Source organism: Poromitra crassiceps (genome assembly GCF_964638095.1).
Source record: "Poromitra crassiceps genome assembly, chromosome: 14".
In the NCBI taxonomy this organism is placed as follows: Eukaryota; Metazoa; Chordata; class Actinopteri; order Beryciformes; family Melamphaidae; genus Poromitra; species Poromitra crassiceps.
In genome coordinates this window covers 40,311,754-40,332,426 of record NC_139633.1, presented here as the reverse complement: position 1 = coordinate 40,332,426, position 20,673 = coordinate 40,311,754, and the positions used below count along the sequence as shown (strand labels likewise).

General features: G+C 43.2%; 1 protein-coding gene across 1 annotated transcript in view; it reads left to right on the top strand.

Moving 5' to 3' along the window:
* LOC310789200 (nephrocystin-1-like) overlaps positions 1 to 20,673 on the top strand; it is a gene marked incomplete at its 5' end in the record, with an annotated part of 69,212 nt that overhangs the window by 29,174 nt on the left and 19,365 nt on the right. The window contains 6 exons of the mRNA XM_083650787.1: positions 6,387 to 6,488; positions 11,718 to 11,795; positions 11,935 to 12,022; positions 16,219 to 16,313; positions 17,542 to 17,670; positions 20,228 to 20,302. Of these exons, the coding sequence (XP_083506913.1) occupies positions 6,387 to 6,488; positions 11,718 to 11,795; positions 11,935 to 12,022; positions 16,219 to 16,313; positions 17,542 to 17,670; positions 20,228 to 20,302 (567 nt within the window). The remainder of the gene's footprint in view (positions 1 to 6,386; positions 6,489 to 11,717; positions 11,796 to 11,934; positions 12,023 to 16,218; positions 16,314 to 17,541; positions 17,671 to 20,227; positions 20,303 to 20,673) is intronic.

Below are 20,673 nucleotides of genomic sequence, written 5' to 3'. Positions count from 1 at the left end.
AACATACATGGTTACACTAGGTTGCAGGTGTGTGGAACAGGTTATGATACATACATGTTACACTAGGTGCAGGGTGAGTTTGTGTGGAACAGGTTATGAACATACATGTTACACTAGGTGCAGGTGTGTGGAACAGGTGTGTATGAACATACATGTTACACTAGGTGCAGGTGTGTGGAACAGGTTATGAACATACATGTTACACTAGGTGCAGGTGTGTGGAACAGGTTATGAACATACATGTTACACTAGGTGCAGGTGTGTGGAACAGGTTATGAACATACATGTTACACGAGGTGCAGGTGTGTGGAACAGGTTATGAACATACATGTTACACTAGGTGCAGGTGTGTGGAACAGGTTATGAACATACATGTTACACTAGGTGCAGGTGTGTGGAACAGGTTATGAACATACATGTTACACGAGGTGCAGGTGTGTGGAACAGGTTATGAACATACATGTTACACGAGGTGCAGGTGTGTGGAACAGGTTATGAACATACATGTTACACGAGGTGCAAGGTGTGTGGAACAGGTTATGAACATACATGTTACACGAGGTGCAGGTGTGTGGAACAGGTTATGAACATACATGTTACACTAGGTGCAGGTGTGTGGAACAGGTTATGAACATACATGTTACACTAGGTGCAGGTGTGTGGAACAGGTTATGAACATACATGTTACACGAGGTGCAGGTGTGTGGAACAGGTTATGAACATACATGTTACACGAGGTGCAGGTGTGTGGAACAGGTTATGAACATACATGTTACACGAGGTGCAGGTGTGTGGAACAGGTTATGAACATACATGTTACACTAGGTGCAGGTGTGTGGAACAGGTTATGAACATACATGTTACACTAGGTGCAGGTGTGTGGAACAGGTTATGAACATACATGTTACACTAGGTGCAGGTGTGTGGAACAGGTTATGAACATACATGTTACACTAGGTGCAGGTGTGTGGAACAGGTTATGAACATACATGTTACACGAGGTGCAGGTGTGTGGAACAGGTTATGAACATACATGTTACACGAGGTGCAGGTGTGTGGAACAGGTTATGAACATACATGTTACACTAGGTGCAGGTGTGTGGAACAGGTTATGAACATACATGTTACACTAGGTGCAGGTGTGTGGAACAGGTTATGAACATACATGTTACACTAGGTGCAGGTGTGTGGAACAGGTTATGAACATACATGTTACACTAGGTGCAGGTGTGTGGAACAGGTTATGAACATACATGTTACACGAGGTGCAGGTGTGTGGAACAGGTTATGAACATACATGTTAGTGCAGGTGTGTTGGAACAGGTTATGAACATACATGTTACACGAAGGTGCAGGTGTGTTGGAACAGGTTATGAACATACATGTTACACTAGGTGCAGGTGTGTGGAACAGGTTATGAACATACATGTTACACTAGGTGCAGGTTGTGTGGACAGGTTATGAACATACATGTTTACACTAGGTTGTCAGGTGTGTGGAACAGGTTATGAACATACATGTTACACTAGGTGCAGGTGTGTGGACAGGTTATGAACATACATGTTACACTAGGTGCAGGTGTGTGGAACAGGTTATGAACATACATGTTACACTAGGTGCAGGTGTGTGGAACAGGTTATGAACATACATGTTACACTAGGTGCAGGTGTGTGGAACAGGTTATGAACATACATGCTTACACTAGGTGCAGGTGTGTGGAACAGGTTATGAACATACATGTTACACTAGGTGCAGGTGTGTGGAACAGGTTATGAACATACATGTTACACTAGGTGCAGGTGTGTGGAACAGGTTATGAACATACATGTTACACTAGGTGCAGGTGTGTGGAACAGGTTATGAACATACATGTTACACTAGGTGCAGGTGTGTGGAACAGTTATGAACATTACATGTTACACTAGGTGCAGAGGTGTGTGGAACAGGTTATGAACATACATGTTACACTAGGTGCAGGGTGTTGTGGAACAGGTTATGAACATACATGTTACACTAGGTTGCAGGTGTGTGGAACAGGTTATGAACATACATGTTACACTAGGTGCAGGTGTGTGGAACAGTTATGAACATACATGTTACACTAGGTGCAAGGTGTGTGTGGAACAGGTTATGAACATACATGTTACACTAGGTGCAGGTGTGTGGAACAGGTTATGAACATACATGTTACACTAGGTGCAGGTGTGTGGAACAGGTTATGAACATACATGTTACACTAGGTGCAGGTGTGTGGAACAGGTTATGAAACATACATGTTACACTAGGTGCAGGTGTGTGGAACAGGGTTATGAACATACATGTTACACTAGGGTGCAGGTGTGTGGAACAGGTTATGAACATACATGTTACACTAGGTGCATGGTGTGTGGAACAGGTTATGAACATACATGTTACACTAGGTGCAGGTGTGTTGGGAACAGGTTAATGAACATACATGTTACACTAGGTGCAGGTGTGTGGAACAGGTTATGAACATACATGTTACACTAGGTGCAGGGTGTGTGGAACAGGTTATGAACATACATGTTACAACTAGGTTGCAGGTGTGTGGGAACAGGTTATGAACATACATTGTTACTACACTAGGTGCAGGTGTGTGGAACAGGTTATGAACATACATGTTACAACGAGGTGCAGGTGTGTGGAACAGGTTATGAACATACATGTTACACGAGGTGCAGGTTGTGTGGAACAGGTTATGAACATACATGTTACACTCGAGGTGCAGGTGTGTGGAACAGGTTATGAACATACATGTTACACGAGGTGCAGGTGTGTGGAACAGGTTATGAACATACATGTTACACTAGGTGCAGGTGTGTGGAACAGGTTATGAACATACATGTTACACTAGGTGCAAGGTGTGTGTGGAACAGGTTATGAACATACATGTTACACTAGGTGCAGGTGTGTGGAACAGGTTATGAACATACATGTTACACTAGGTGCAGGTGTGTGGAACAGGTTATGAACATACATGTTACACTAGGTGCAGGTGTGTGGAACAGGTTATGAACATACATGTTACACGAGGTGCAGGTTGTGTGGAACAGGTTATGAACATACATGTTACACTAGGTTCAGGTGTGTGGAACAGGTTATGAACATACATGTTACACTAGGTGCAGGTGTGTGTGGAACAGGTTATGAACATACATGTTACACTAGGTGCAGGTGTGTGGAACAGGTTATGAACATACATGTTACACTAGGTGCAGGGTGTGTGGAACAGGTTATGAACATACATGTTACACTAGGTGCAGGTGTGTGGAACAGGTTATGAACATACATGTTACACTAGGTGCAGGTGTGTGGAACAGGTTATGAACATACATGTTACACTAGGTTCAGGTGTGTGGAACAGGTTATGAAACATACATGTTACACTAGGTGCAGGTGTGTGGAACAGGGTTATGAAACATACATGTTACACTAGGTGCAGGTGTGTGGAACAGGTTATGAACATACATGTTACACTAGGTTGCAGGTGTGTGGAACAGGTTATGAACATACATGTTACACTAGGTGCAGGTGTGTGGAACAGGTTATGAACATACATGTTACACTAGGTGCAGGTGTGTGGAACAGGTTATGAACATACATGTTACACTAGGTGCAGGTGTGTGTGGAACAGGTTATGAACATACATGTTACACTAGGTTTCAGGTGTGTGGAACAAGGTTATGAAACATACATGTTACACTAGGTTCAGGTGTGTGGAACAGGAAGCAACAGAATCTGTTTGTTAAATGTAAACTAATAAGCTTTTCATACAACATCTACAGACAAAGACAAACAGCTGAATTGTTGAATCTCAACTAGGGCTGCACAATTAATCGTATTTTCATCGTCATCGCAATATGAACATGCGCAATAAACACATCGCAAAGACTGCCTGAAACGCAATGAATAACAAAAGTGGTTTTATTTACACGCGTCATGCATTCCCACTCAGCATCGGATCATTTTGTCTTGTGTTGTAAATCCAGCGTACACCTTTCTCTTGCAACAGTGCGCTCCGCCCCTCTGCCAAAGCCCAAACACGCTGTGTGTAGTTTCAGCTAGAGTCAGTGTGTATTTCATTTCTTTATTCAATGGGGCATAGGCTATGTTTGGGGTCTATATTAACATTATTAAAGCAGAAAGACATAGGAACTGTATAGCTAATATGCATGCTTTAATATCTGTTTATTTATCGCAAGTCGTATCGTCATCGCTATATTGAACAATGTTATCGCACATTGCAGATTTTCCTCATATCGTGCAGGCCCAATCTCAACTAAAAAACTGTTACTATACTCTGTATACTCTGTGTAGGTGGACTATCCAAATAAAGTGTTACCATCTCGCTAATATTTTACTACTAAGGCCACTTTCACTATTTCTATAAAATGGCTTCTTATAACCAGGTCTAACAATTGTTTTTCCATCTTCTCGAATAATCATGAAAAAGAGGTTTTCTCTACAAAATAAATGAAAGAGACAAAAAGGCACTCTTCAATGTGTTTGCATGACTGCAAAATAAAAAATAAAAAATGCTTATTTGTGAAGCGGAACTCATGGTCGGGTGTCAAGCTGTCACGCTGCAGCTGGCGAACCTGCCGGCGTGCAGCTCCCCGTGTAATGTAATATAATATAATGTAATGTAATGTAATGTAATGTAATGTAATATAATGTAATGTGATATAATATGAATATAATATAATGTAATATGATATAATATGATATAATATGATATGATATAATATAATATAATATAATATGATATAATATAATATAATATAATATAATATAATATGATATGATATAATATAATATAATATAATATAATATAATATAATATGATATGATATAATATGATATAATATGATATAATATAATATAATATAATATAATATAATATAATTTAATGTAATGTCGATGGGGAGATAACAGGAGCGAGTGAAAGCTATGACCAAGTATATGCACTACATTCTCTCCTTGGGCTAACTTCTACTCAGTGAAATCCTAGTGAATTCACACCATTGACTCATTTTGCTGGGGACTCCCCTGGACCCCCTCATCAAGCTGACATTGGAGCATGTATGTCTAGCTGCCGCCGTGCTGTCCTAAAGTTTCTCACTTGATCAATTGAACGGAGGACATTTTCTTTCATCTTGGCCTTTTTATTTAGTCTTAAAAATGTTGTCCATCATCTTGACTTCAAACAGCAGAGGGCGCTCACGCCCTTCAAACAGTGTTTCCACAGTTCTAGTCCTAGTAGAATCATTCTGAACTCTAGGCTGATACAGAGTGAGTGAGCTAAAGAGAGAGTGGTGCCAACTGATGTCCAAAATGCTTGATAGACACGTGACTCACATAGCTATTAGTGTGTGTGGGGGAACAGTTCCAGGAAGTACGCTTGAATGCATCAAATAAAGCTGATAATATACAATTTGATTCTTTAAACGTCTTTAAACCCTTTCAAAGTACCTCACAAACGGCCCATTCTGCTGCAACTCTACACTGCTGCTTAATCCAGAAACTTACTTCCAGGAACTATGGCGAGGTCAAACAAATACAACAAATCAACTGGTCCATTGGAGTGAATGGAGATGACACAACTCTTATATCTCTATGGCTCTGGGCTGATAGGACTCACGCAAGGCAACTACACACCTTTATTTTCAGCCACTGTTTGGTGTGTGGTGAAGATCAACCCCTAGACCAGTGGTTCCCAACCTTGGGGTCGCGACCCCAATTGATGATGTCACTGATGATGATACTTATGATATTACCAATGTACTGAAATTCTGGGGTCCCTAGATTTTTGTGACGTCAATGTGGCATCACAAATCAAAAACGGTTGGTAATCCCTTCTCTAGACCATTTATACAAGTCAGATATTAATTCTGAAAGCTTTCCTGTCCATCAAACAGGCTGATGGAATTTCTCAATGTAACAAGGTTCATAAATAAGCAGGAGAAATGCAGAAAGTGAAGTGATTGGAATAGAACAGTTGTGCATTCTGCAAGTCAAAGGAGCAACTTTGTATAAATGATGAAATGCAAAATATTTCACATCTAATCCTTAGGGCCCGGACACACCATACGCCGAAGCTATGCTGAAGCAATGCTGAAGCTACGCAGCATGGAGGCAGTTTCATTTCAGCGTCCTTGTGAAGAGGCGAGACCGATCACACCAGCACGCGATAGTTTCAGCTTCTGTTCTATTTTTCAAGCGTGCAGCACCCGAGCTGCCAGGCACGAAGTCAATGATTTGGCGCGGGATTGCGAGAATTGCGCATATTTTTGTCACATCCCGCAGATTTGTAAGTTATAATGCGGGAGAAGTCACACAAACTGGTTTGTTGCCCTGTGTTTCAGAGGGGCGCGGTGCTGAGGATCATCAGGAAGACGGCAGATGGATGGTGGCTGGCGCAGGACACTAAAGGCAACAGAGGAGTCGTCCCTAAAACCTACCTGAAGGTACACAACCAGTCAACCAGCCATTTTGTGTCTCAAGATGACACTGATGACACCAGTTTATTTAATTGATTTTCACTCCTATTACACTGCCCAGTCACTTCTAGTCATACTATTACACTGCCCAGTCACTTCTAGTCATACTATTACACTGCCCAGTCACTTCTAGTCATACTATTACACTGCCCAGTCACTCATAGTCATACGATTACACTGCCCAGTCACTTCTAGTCATACTACTACACTGCCCAGTCACTCATAGTCATACGATTACACTGCCCAGTCACTTCTAGTCATACTATTACACTGCCCAGTCACTTCTAGTCATACTAATACACTGCCCAGTCACTTATAGTCATACTATTACACTGCCCAGTCACTTCACTTATAGTCATAATATTACACTGCCCAGTCATTTATAGTCATACTATTACACTGCCCAGTCACTTATAGTCATACTATTACACTGCCCAGTCACTTATAGTCATACTATTACACTGCCCAGTCACTTATAGTCATAATATTACACTGCCCAGTCACTTCACTTATAGTCATACTATTACACTGCCCAGTCACTTATAGTCATACTATTACACTGCCCAGTCACTTCACTTATAGTCATAATATTACACTGCCCAGTCATTTATAGTCATACTATTACACTGCCCAGTCACTTATAGTCATACTATTACACTGCCCAGTCACTTATAGTCATAATATTACACTGCCCAGTCACTTATAGTCATACTAGTACACTGCCCAGCCACTTATAGTCATACTATTACACTGCCCAGTCACTTATAGTCATAATATTACACTGCCCAGTCACTTATAGTCATACTATTACACTGCCCAGTCACTTATAGTCATACTAGTACACTGCCCAGTCACTTATAGTCATACTATTACACTGCCCAGTCACTTATAGTCATACTAGTACACTGCCCAGCCACTTATAGTCATACTATTACACTGCCCAGTCACTTATAGTCATAATATTACACTGCCCAGCCACTTATAGTCATACTAGTACACTGCCCAGCCACTTATAGTCATACTATTACACTGCCCAGTCACTTATAGTCATAATATTACACTGCCCAGCTACTTATAGTCATACTATTACACTGCCCAGTCACTTATAGTCATACTATTACACTGCCCAGTCACTTATAGTCATACTATTACACTGCCCAGTCACTTATAGTCATACTAGTACACTGCCCAGTCACTTATAGTCATAATATTACACTGCCCAGTCACTTATGGCTCAATTCCACCACATTTTACAGCCCTGCACAGCCCGTCACCACTCGGCTCTACTTGCTTCAACCCGATGGACGTTCTGCTTCGACCGCCCTTCATCTGCCCCCGCCCACACCTGGTCGTCATAGCGACCGCATATCTGCCCTCCACCCATGTTCTGAAATAGGCTATAACATAACGTTACAATTAAATCCATACACAGAACTTTTAAACTGTTTATGAAATACTGGTGCCTCTAAATGACCTACAGTGTGTGTGTGTGTGTGTGTGTGTGTGTGTGTGTGTGTGTGTGTGTGTGTGTGTGTGTGGGTGTGAGAGAGAGAGAGAGAGAGAGAGCAGTGCATGACCACAGTCCTTGATCCTGGCCTGAGCAGCCAGCTCATAGCATCACAGCATGTTGGGCGGGTGTTACAGTGTACATGGGCAAAAGTGACAATCGACCAGGAGAATGGATATCACTTTGTTGTTAGTCAAAACTCACAAGCGCTGCTAAAGGGGCGGGCGCGAGGGACGGGGTTTGCGCTAGAGTGAAGCCTCTACCCCCGCGGCCTCTCACCAGGCAAAACCGCGGCTTCACCAAGCGCCTGCGGCCTAGCGGAGCCGACGCAGCACTAACTACACAAGCGCTTCAGAGCAGCGGACTTTTGGACAATTGAAACCACCGCGCCGATTTTATTTCACCAGAGGCGAAGGCAGCAAAACAAAAGACTGATGGAAAAGCATAATAGAAGAGAAGAGAAGAGAAGAGAAGGTAAGTAAACTGGTATGCAGCGCTGCATTGACAGTCAGTAGAGAGTAAACACGATTCTGCCTGACCAATCAGTCGTCTACAATGTTTTCACGTCACCGTATGAACCCGGGTTGGCAGAATAGAACCCCGATGAGGCAGGTACTAAAAGTAGCACCACTCAGCCCCAAATCAAACCGAGCTGGGCCGGTTTATACCGGTGGGATGAGACCTCGAGTCGAGCGGAGCGGGACCGCGCTACTAGCTGCGGTGGGATTGGGCCATTATAGTCATACTAGTTCACTGCCCAGCCACTTATAGTCATACTATTACACTGCCCAGTCACTTATAGTCATACTATTACACTGCCCAGTCACTTATAGTCATACTAGTACACTGCCCAGTCACTTATAGTCATAATATTACACTGCCCAGCCACTTATAGTCATACTATTACACTGCCCAGTCACTTATAGTCATACTATTACACTGCCCAGTCACTTATAGTCATACTATTACACTGCCCAGTCACTTATAGTCATACTAGTACACTGCCCAGCCACTTATAGTCATACTATTACACTGCCCAGCCACTTATAGTCATACTATTACACTGCCCAGTCACTTATAGTCATACTATTACACTGCCCAGTCACTTATAGTCATACTATTACACTGCCCAGTCACTTATAGTTAGAGATGGGCCGATACCGATACTGGTATCGGTACTTGGCCCCGATACCGTACTCAAGTACTCGTATCGGTATCGGGAGAACGTCCCGAGTATTTATTTTTTATTTTTTATTTTTTCCTTCTCTGGCCCGAGTACACTCTGGCTCGAGTACACTCTGGCCACCATATATTTGTATTTATTTTTCTGTGGACCTCCTTGGTTTAAAACTCAGTGAAAGTTGTTTTATATTTTGTACCTTAATGTATTACAATTAATACAAAAACTCAGAGAGTTACAGAGAGAGTTACAGAGAGTGACTACTAAGCATTTATTTGACTATTTACTATTATTTAACATACTGTTGTACTCAATTCTGTTTTCGGTTTTGGCTGTGCTGGTGTGTGCTGCTTAAAGAAGGTAAAGAAACTGTAAACAAATACACAGTATCTTAAGAATCAGCAGTGTTATTATTTTCATTGTGGTAATTGAACATTACAGTATCATTAAAAGTACAAGGCATGACAATGAAATGAAATTGGGGGAAAAAAGGGGGGGAAATAAGTGGTTACTCAACAAAAACAAAAAGTACTCGTATCGGTACTCGGTATCGGCGAGTACCCAAAATTAAGTACTCGTACTCGTACTCGGTCTGAAAAAAATGGTATCGGCCCATATATACTTATAGTCATAATATTACACTGCCCAGTCACTTATAGTCATCACACAGCCAGCAAATTTGGCCTCCAGTAAAAAATGTATAGGTGTGTCATCCATTTAACATCTACAAAATTCCAAAATCCACCTTGACAGTTTGCCCTGCTTCACACTCACACATCACATTATTTGGCCCCCATACTGTTTACAGTTGAATGTGGGCTGAGAACACATTATTTGGCCTCCATACTGTTTACAGTTGAATGTGGGCTAAGAACACATTATCTGGCCTCCATACTGTTTACAGTTGAATGTGGGCTGAGAACACATTATCTGGCCTCCATACTGTTTACAGTTGAATGTGGGCTAAGAACACATTATCTGGCCTCCATACTGTTTACAGTTGAATGTGGGCTGAGAACACATTATCTGGCCTCCATACTGTTTACAGTTGAATGTGGGCTGAGAACACATTATTTGGCCCCCATACTGTTTACAGTTGAATGTGGGCTGAGAACACATTATCTGGCCTCCATACTGTTTACAGTTGAATGTGGGCTGAGAACACATTATCTGGCCTCCATACTGTTTACAGTTGAATGTGGGCTGAGAACACATTATTTGGCCCCCATACTGTTTACAGTTGAATGTGGGCTAAGAACACATTATCTGGCCTCCATACTGTTTACAGTTGAATGTGGGCTGAGAACACATTATCTGGCCTCCATACTGTTTACAGTTGAATGTGGGCTGAGAACACATTATCTGGCCTCCATACTGTTTACAGTTGAATGTTGGCTAAGAACACATTATCTGGCCTCCATACTGTTTACAGTTGAATGTGGGCTGAGAACACATTATCTGGCCTCCATACTGTTTACAGTTGAATGTGGGCTGAGAACACATTATTTGGCCCCCATACTGTTTACAGTTGAATGTGGGCTGAGAACACATTATCTGGCCTCCATACTGTTTACAGTTGAATGTGGGCTAAGAACACATTATCAGGCCTCCATACTGTTTACAGTTGAATGTGGGCTAAGAACACATTATCTGGCCTCCATACTGTTCACAGTTGAATGTGGGCTGAGAACATTTTTGAGATTTTCAAGTGGGCCATGAGTGGGAAAAGGTTGTGAACCGCTGGCTTAGATGATTAAAACCGCTCACTGTACCAAAACATTTCAGAGTGGTTCTGGTGTCAACGATTATGAAGATGAAGATGATGATGATAATGATGATGAGTCAGACGAGGAAGAGGAGGAGCAGGATGGTGAAGACATGGCCGAGGACCAAGACAAACGGAGGTGAGGTTCTCCGTTTTAAAAACTGGAATCTGCTGAGATTTGGTTTTACTGTGTTGTTTCCAGAGGTTCTTAGACCAGTTTTGTCCTTCAGATTATTCTGAGTGATGCGGTCAAATTAAAGGATCCCAGGACTATATTAGTTACAAAAAATACAGCACCAACACGAGGGTCGCAGGTTCGCGCCCCATGTTGCCTTGGTCGGATGTCCATACATGCACAATTGGCCGTGTCTGCGGGTGGGAAGCCAGATATGGGTACGTGTCCTGGTTGCTGCACTAGCGCGTCCTTTGGTCGTTGGGGTGGAATAGCATGATCCCTCCACGGGCTACATCCTGCCGGTGAAACACCTCGCTGTCCGGTGAAAAGAAGCCGCTAGCGACTGCACATGTATCAGAGGAAGCATGTGCTATTCTACAACTTGCCCCAGGTCAGCAGAGGGGGTGCAGCAACGACGGGGACAACTTACACAGGTGGAATTGGCCGAGTACAACTGGGGAGAAAACTGGGGGGAAACAAAAACGACGACGTGATCAAAATACAGAATTAATTTAGATTGAAATTGATGATGATGTTGTTTTAATGATGCTTTCTCTGAATAATGTCAGTGTTTCCATTCCTCTCTGCTCTCTAACAGCACTGCTTCCCATTCCAACTGGTCTACTGTCAGGAAGGCTCTGACTGAGGTGAGACTCTCTCCACGCACCAAGTGTTCTGCACTGCATTGAGAATTCTTATTGTTTTCACTGTGTGTGTGTGTGTGTGTGTGTGTGTGTGTGTGTGTGTGTGTGTGTGTGTGTGTGTGTGTGTGCTTGTGAAGGACAGATTGATACGACCGATGTGCTCTCTGCCATGGGGGCGATCCCTTCAGGATTCAGACCATCAACTCTTAATAAACTGCTGGTGGAGGAAGGTTAGTACACACACACACACACACACACACACACACACACACACACACACACACACACACACACACACACACACACACACACACACACACACACACACACACACACACACACACACACACACACTTAAAGGATGACTAACCCCTAAAACAATTTTTTTTCAGCTTTCAACTAATGTATATGGTTTTTGAGGTGGTGTGTGAAGGAAAAATCTCTACATTTGAGACTAAACTGTTAGAATTCTACACGGTACACTGTGTCATTTTCAGGCAGTGAGAGTGCCCTCTAGGGCAGTGGTTCCCAACCTACGGTACGCGTACCGTAGATGGTACTTGCGCCCCCTGCTGGTGGTACTTGGAAGGCTCTGTGAAAAAAAATATATATATAGTTTTTGTGCAAAATCCATGGTGGTCATTAGTAGTAGTTTTCAAACATGTGAAAGTGAAATAATAATAATAATTATTAATATTATTAATATTATTGGCAGTGTTTCTCAAGGTAGGTGGTACTTGCGCCCCCCCCCCCCTGCTGGTGGTACTTCATCCCTGGAATCCCAATGTTTAAATTATGAAATAAACCCAACTTTAAAAATCAATTGTAAAACATGTTTATCTATCAAAATAATACTACGAATGAAAATAAACTTGTGATCATTGAAATTGAGGTTTATTTTGTTGTCTTGAGATTTAGAAACAAATATTTGTTTCTGACGGACACTATACCTGTTGCGCATGCACAATTACCTGCCCGCCCCGCATGGTTACACAAGTGGTGAACAAAGACGAGGAGGGATGCTAAAGTGGATCAAAACGGGAGGGAATAGTAAAAGAGCTGTAGTAGAGGAGAGCAGCAACGATGAAGCACAAGGAGGTGAAGACAGCAGTCAACCCAGCACAAGTGCAGCTGCTGCAGGTTGCACATAGGCTGCAGGTTGGAATAAATTTGCCTCCTGCGTGAACTGTGCATAGCTGAATAGACTGTATTTTAACGTCGGTCATATGGTGGTACTTGGAGAGCCAACTACTTTCTCAGGTGGTACTTGGTGTAAAAAGGTTGGGAACCACTGCTCTAGGGGTTCAAACCTCCTTTTTTTGGGGCCTCCAAAATCGCCGATTTGATTCAGCGTTACGTCACGGTGAACCCCCCCTTTCCAGATACATCCATCTGCATCTCGCCCCGCCCACCGTGTACGTTCTCCCGCCGGAAGTGTACGCGTTCAGACCACAGACCTACTCCTTAAAAAAATAAAAGACTTGATATTTTTCTTTTCAAATCGGCGTAGGTATTATGATATTCTATGCTTGTGTGCATTAGTGTCTTTACTAAAGACACAGGGGTGGGCAATTATTTTTCATGGGGGGCCACATGAGAAACCCAGATTGTTGCCGGGGGCCGAACAAATATTGTCATGCCGTAACCCATGGATGGGTAACTTTGATGATAGAGAGGGCCACAAAAAATGTCCTCGCGACCAGGTTTTGCTGAGGGCTGAACGGCGCCAGTGCGAAAAATTTGGTGCATTTGAAGCCAGGTTTAGAGGAATAACTCATTTTAAATTAACAGTTGTGATGTCATTATTCAGTCTTAACCACCAATATTTGATCCTTTTCTCACTCACTCCTATGTCACCACCTGCTCTCAGGGCTTGAAATTAACTTTTTTGACCACCTGCCAATATGGCTGCTAGATTTTAAAGTTACCAGCCAATTAGAATTTCCACTAGCTGAAATGTTTTTCTTGAAATAAATCAGAATATGAGTGGGTTCATTTAAGCATAAGTATCAGTAAGTGTCCCGGGATGATCAAAGCCTGTGTTGAGGGTCACACGAACAAAAATGCAGTCTTGAAGCTAAATAAATCCAAAACCATTGAGTTATTTGAGTTATTTAAATTTCTACTTCAATGTAGCCTTTTAGTCATAAAGATTATTGAAAGATATTCCATATTCCAGACTGAAATGCTGGAATATGGAAAAAAATGAAAATAACAGAAGTGGAGAATTGGCCAGAATATGACATGAACATTTGGACACTTATTCAGCGGGTATCTTGCATGTTGCGTTCAGGTGCACTGTGTGTGTAAAAAACAATTTTCTTTTTTTTTCTTTTTTTTTGTAATTTCATCGCGGGCCACACAGGTGGCGCCCGCGGGCCGCATCCGACCCATGTGTGGTCTTTAGGATGATTGAATGTTTGCATGATTCATGACCGATGTTGACAGACAATTCCCCCCAACATTGATCCCATTCCCGGGGTTGATCTGGCTAGTTAATCGGCTAGCTATGCTACTAGCTAACCTTAGCTAGCAACTCGTCCATCCTGTTCCTACCTGCGCTAGTATGAGCTCCATGGTCGGCCTCTGAGACCCAGGACAGCCCCCTCACCCCACCCACCTTCCATGAATCTGCCCAACTGCATACCCACTATTAGCACACCTCCCCAGGCTACACACAGACCCCCGCCCCGCCAGGACCTTGTCCTCCAGGGACCTACGTTACCCACTGGCTGGACCTTGCTGGCCCAGTGGCCCACACTTAAGCACTGCTCCCGGGGTACAGACAGCCAGCCGTCCCCCGGGAGGTATCAAACGTTAGCTTGCATGCTAACATCAGTGTTTGGCCGCTGCAGTGCTCGCCTGCCTCGCTCGCACTGACTGCTTTTATTTTTGAAGGAGTAGGTCTCTAGAAAGTAAAGTGTACACATACAGACTGGAAGTGTACGCGTACAGACCGGATACTTTCTAGACCTACTCCTTCAAAAATAAAAGCAGTGCGAGCGAGGCAGGCGAGCACTGCAGCAGCCAAACACTGATGTTAGCTATAGCTAGATAGCAAAGTCCGTAAAGTGTGGCCACTGAGCCAGCAAGGTCCAGCAAGTTGGTAACGTAGGTCGCTGGAGGACAAGGTCCTGGCGGGTGGGGGTCTGTGTGTAGCCTGGGGAGCAGGGGTGCTTAATACTGGGTATGCGGTTGGGCAGCTTCATGGAAGGTGGGTGGTGTGAGGGGGCTGTCCTGGGTCTCAGAGGCAGACCATGGAGCTCATAGTGGGGGTAGTTGCTGGCTAGCTAGTAGCATAGCTAGCCAATTAACCAGCGAGATCAACGCGAAGGTCATAAATCATACAAACATTCAATCATCCGAAAGACTAATGCACACAAGCATAATAGAATATCATATACCTACAGAACGGTGATTTAAAAAGAAAAATATCCAGGCTTTTATTTTTGAAGGAGTCTAGAAACGTACTCTGGTCTGTACGTGTACACATCCAGCGGGTCTGAGAACGTACACGGTGGGCGGGGTGATGGTGCTCCGGCGCTGCAGATGGATGATATTGACCCTTTCCCCCACTCATGTGATCATTAGCTAACGCCAGAGCCATATAATAGAAGAGTTGCAACATCTCGTCTAGGATAATTGTTGCTTTTGTTTTTGTTATGTTTGTGTGTGTGTGTGTGTGTGTGTGTGTGTGTGTGTGTGTGTGTGTGTGTGTGTGTGTGTGTATGTATGTATGTATGTATACACTGTAGCCTATGTATGTATGTATGTGGATGGATGTATGTATGTGGATATATGTATGTATGTGTATTGAGTACTTTATTGGTGTACTTTTTTTTACTTTTTAATTGTACTGTAACTGATGTGTTTGACCACAGGAAGAATAGTGGCTGCTGAGGCAGTGACTAATGGGGATCTGAAATAAACAATAAACAATAAGTGCGCCTGCAGTCAATTTGCATTGGAACAAACTAGCAGGTGGAATCTGCTGCCTTTTTTCTTTTCTTTTTTATCAAGCAGCATGCAGTTAACTGGTCAAATGTAGTTGATGTTATATAGGGTTGTCACGATACTAGAATTTCAGCTTCGATATCAATACCCAAGAAAATATCGATACTTCATACCATTTTCGATACCACAGCGAAAAGATTACAACACATTAACAGGCATTTATTTTTTTATTATTACAACATGAGAATCTTTTTTTATGAATTTGTGCAAAATAAACCTTGCTGTAAAAGACCATTTTTAATTGAGAGAAGGGATGAGGAAGCGCTGCGTGGGTCCTTGGTCAAATCACTGAAACAGGTGCTCTTTGGTGTGGGTGCAGAGAAGCATGAGTAAAAGTTCAAGTGGGATCCTTGACCATCAGAGACCATCATTTGTTTTGTTTTACTAACTGATATAAACATTTCTTCTGTAGGGCTGACGTACAGAGGAAGTCATTACCTTCAGCCTGAGCTCAGCCAATCACAGCTCTCCTTTAGAGACCTCTTCCTGGACCCAGACACTGGCAAGGTGAGACAGTGTGTTTGTCTGTATGTGTGCAATCTGGGTACCTCAGAGTCTCTCAGTCTGACGACTAATACGAGTCTGTGCCAGACGACCGGTATGTCGGTTGTACGAACCAAGACTTCCTCTGAGAGAATAGGCCTTTTTCACAGCAGCCATTTTGTGTCTAAAAGGCAGGAAGTAACACAGGTGCACCAAGACTTCCTCTGAGAGAATTGAGTTGGAGTTGATTGATCGATACTTTTTGTAGGTGTTTTAGGTCCGGACGTCATTGTGGCTCATCTCTATAAACAGATAACTGCATTTGAGACATTGTCAGACTGGAAACAACGATGGAAGTGGAAGTGTTGGTGCAGACGTCCGCTCTACATCGGAAAGCCCAAAGTATCAGCCGTCTGTCTCAGAGTCTTATTAGTCATCAGCCTGAGAGAATTGGTATTTGTTTGTCTGTGTGTTTTAATGGACCAGGGCAAAGCCTCTTAGCCTGGTAAACCAGCCGGTCACGTCAACTCACATTTCAGAGAACGGGGAAACCATCTTTTCCGCCGAGAAACCCTGCTGATGTAAACTCCTGTACTTGTTTAATTGTTGTTATTGAGTCTATTTCAGCAATAACTGCACTTTATGGCTGCTTAAACTCGACGAATGTTGACATTACTACTCGAGGCGGACAGGCACGGAGGCAGCCATTACTGTTTTTCCAGCAGCGTTCCTGATTGGCCGGTTACGAGGCTGGTCGCTGATTGGCTCGTACGCTTTGCAGTTTCTGCAGAAAGCCCTCCCAGGGCTTGAGGCCAGACGGTCTGGTAGAACGAAATGTAATGTGAGTTCATTTTACCAGGCTAAAAGCCTCTAGTCATTAATTAATGCTTCTGTTTCCTCTCCTCTCCTTTCCTCTCCCCTCCTCTCAACTCTCCTCACCCCTCTCCTATCTTCCCTTCTCCTCCTTTCTCCTCTCCTCTCTTCTCTTCTCCTCTCCTATCTTCCCTTCTCCTCCTCTCTCCTCTCCTCTCTTCTCCGGAGCTCTTCTCCTCTCCTCTCTTCTCCTCTCCTCTCCTCTCTCCCCTTCTCATCTCTTCTCCTCTCCTCCTCTCTCCTCTCCTCTCTTCTCCTCTCCTTTCTTCCCTTCCCTTCTCCTCTCCTCTCTTCCCTTCTCCTCTCCTCTCTTCCCTTCTCCTCTCCTCTGTTCTCTTCTCCTCTCCTCTCTTCTCCTCTCCTCTCTCCTCTCCTGTAGGTTCGTTCTCGTCAGGTCAGGACGAGTGTTTGTTTCACCCTGTGGAGCTGCAGGAGGATTCCCACTCCTGGTGTTGGAGTTCAGGTCCTCAGCAGACACATTCGCCTCTGTGCCTTCGATGGAACTCAGGTGGGGCTTAAGTGTGAATTCTGCTAGACATAATAATAATCATCATAATCATAATAATAATCATCATCATCATCATAATAATAATTAATTTAATTTATAAATTGCTTTTCAGTGACCCAAAGACTAAAATCAAAGCAAGATTAGCTTTCCTCTTCCGCAATAAATCTTCCTTTACTCACCCGACCAAACACACCCTCGTCAAGTTGACAATTCTTCCGATTCTGGATTACGGCGATATCATTTATAGAACAGCCTCAGCATCAGCCCTCAAAAAATTAGACACGCTTCACCATTCAGCTATCCGTTTCGCTACCAATGCACCCTTCCAGACTCACCACTGTGACCTCTACAATCTGGTAGACTGGCCCTCCCTTAAAACCCGACGATCCCTCCATTGGCACCACTTTATTTTTAAGTCCATACTAGGCAAGACACCACATTACCTCTCATCTCTCCTCCACATAGCAACAAACACCTATAGCACAAGATCAAGCGGGTACATCCAGCTTTCTATCCCCAGCTCAACCGCTTATAGAACTGTCTTCGGCCGCACCTCCTTCCGTTTTGCAGCAGCATACGACTGGAATATTCTTCAGAGCACCCTCAAACTTGCAACCCTGACATCACTTTCCATTTTCAAACAGCAACTCCAACAGCTCTTTGTTGACCGCTGTGTCTGCTTCCCCCCCTCATAGTACCCCCCCTCCCCCTTCTCCCTTTACTACCCCCCCTCTCCCTCTCTACCCCCTCCTCCTTCTTCTTTTCCTACCCCCCCTTCTTCCTATCTCCCCCTCCCTCTTTACCCCTTCCCTCTACCCCCTTTCCCTCTCCTTTTCCTCCCTCCCCCCTCCCTTCTTCCCATCCCCCCTCCCTCTACCCCCTTCCCCTTTTCCTCCCCTCCCCCTCCCTTCTTCCCTCCCCCCTCCCTCTACCCCCTTTCCCCTTCTCCTTTCCTCCCTCCCTCCTCCCTTCTTCCCATCCCCCCTCCCTCCCTCTCTACCCCTCCCTCCATCTACCCCCTTCCCCCATCATGCTGTGTTTTGTTTGGTTTATCCTGTATTGTTTTGTCTTGTTGTGTTGTGCTGCGTTGTGCTGTGTTGTGTTGGTTCTACGTTGTGCCGTGTTGTGTTATGTTGTGTTTTGGCTCTATCCTATGTGATTGTTGTTATGTTTTATACCCTGTTTTATAATGCACTGTTTTTATCCTTTTTATCCTTAACATGACTCTTTTTGCAGCCCCTCTCCCTTACCCCACAGGCCGTCAGTGTAAATAAGAATTTGTTCTTAATGACTCGCCTGTCTAAATAAAGGTTAAATAAAATAAAATAAATTAATCGATTTGTCAATCGACAAATATTAATCGCTAACGATTTTCATAATCGATTAATGGTTAAATGTGAATATTCTCTGGTGTCTTTAGTCTTCTATGACAGTAAACTGAATATCTTTGGGTTGTGGACTGTTGGTCAGGACAAAACAAGACATTTGAGGACGTCATCTTGGGCTTTAGTGATCAACATTTTTCACAGTTTTGTGACGTTTATCGAGCAATCGACTTAATCAAGTAGCCGAGAAAATAATCGACAGATTAATCGTTAATGAAAATAATCATTAGTAGGGCTGCACCTAGGCTGAATAGATACTGCTGATTGAGTTAATAGCAATATACAAATTATTATTACTATTAGTGCTGTCAAATGACAGAAAATTAATTTATTACAATTTTGATCATCAATTACTTACTTCTTTTAATCATTTATCAAGTAAAAATACCAAACATTTCCTGGTTACAGCTTCACAAATGAAAAGATTTTCATATTATAAAATGAATAATTTTGGTCAGTCTAAGTAAGATATTTGAATAGTCACTTTTGGGCTCTTTTGTGATGTTCTTTTTTTTTTTTTTTTTAGATTTTGTAGACTAAATGATTAATCGATTAATTGAAACAGTAATTAATTGATAATAATCATTAGTCGCAGGCCTACATTTTTATTATGGCTCCGCCAGCGTTAGCCGAGCCAGAGGCATTATGGTTTCAGGTTGCCGTCCGTACGTCCCTCCGATGTTCCTTAACACGATATCTCAGGAACGCCTTGACGGAATTTCATCAAATTTGGCTCAAACGTCCACTTTGAATCAAGGATGAACTGATTACCTTTTGGTGGTCAAAGGTTGAAGTTGAAGGTCACTGTCTCTGTCACGAATGCCATTTTTGAGCTTGTTAACGCGATATCTCAGGAAGGCCTTGAATGAATTTCATCACATTTGCCTCAAACGTCACTTTGACTCAAGGATGAACTGATTACATATTGGTCCTCAAAGGTCAAGGTCACTGTGAACTCACAAACGCCATTTTCGAGCTCTTTAGTCACATTTTCGAGCTCGTTAACGCCATATCTCAGTAACGCCTTGACGGAATTTCTTCACATTTGACTCAAAAGTCCAAGTGCTCACTTGTTTGGCGGAGGCATATATCTGCGGTGCGGTCATTCTAGTTCTAGCTGATGTTGTTTGGACGTTCTGCCTGATATTGAAGGGACTGTGTTTGTGTTGCAGGTGTTGAGTAACATCCACACGGTGAGGGCGACCTACAGCTCCAAGAGCCCCAAGACCTGGAGCTTCTCTCCCAGGGTATGAAGAGGCAGGAGTCCACACAAATGCTTCTTTTTTTGTTATCTTTTTTTTTTTTCAAAGAAGAAAAGTAACAGACATCACAATGACAGACACAAAGAATCATATAATCCCACCTAGAAGCAAATCAAAATAAATAAAAAGAAGTTCATCCCTCCCTCCCTCCCACCCACCCATGTGGCGTCCAATGCCCTCCCCTCCCGCCCCACGTTAGTTCTATATAACAGTACAATAATCATCGATGTATGATTAATTAGGGATGCACAGGGAAACATCCCTGCCGATACGACGGAACAATGATGCCCCAATTACGCCCACATGTTCCATGGTTGACTAGCTATTCGATGCCAGTAATCCCCGGTGTGAGGGTG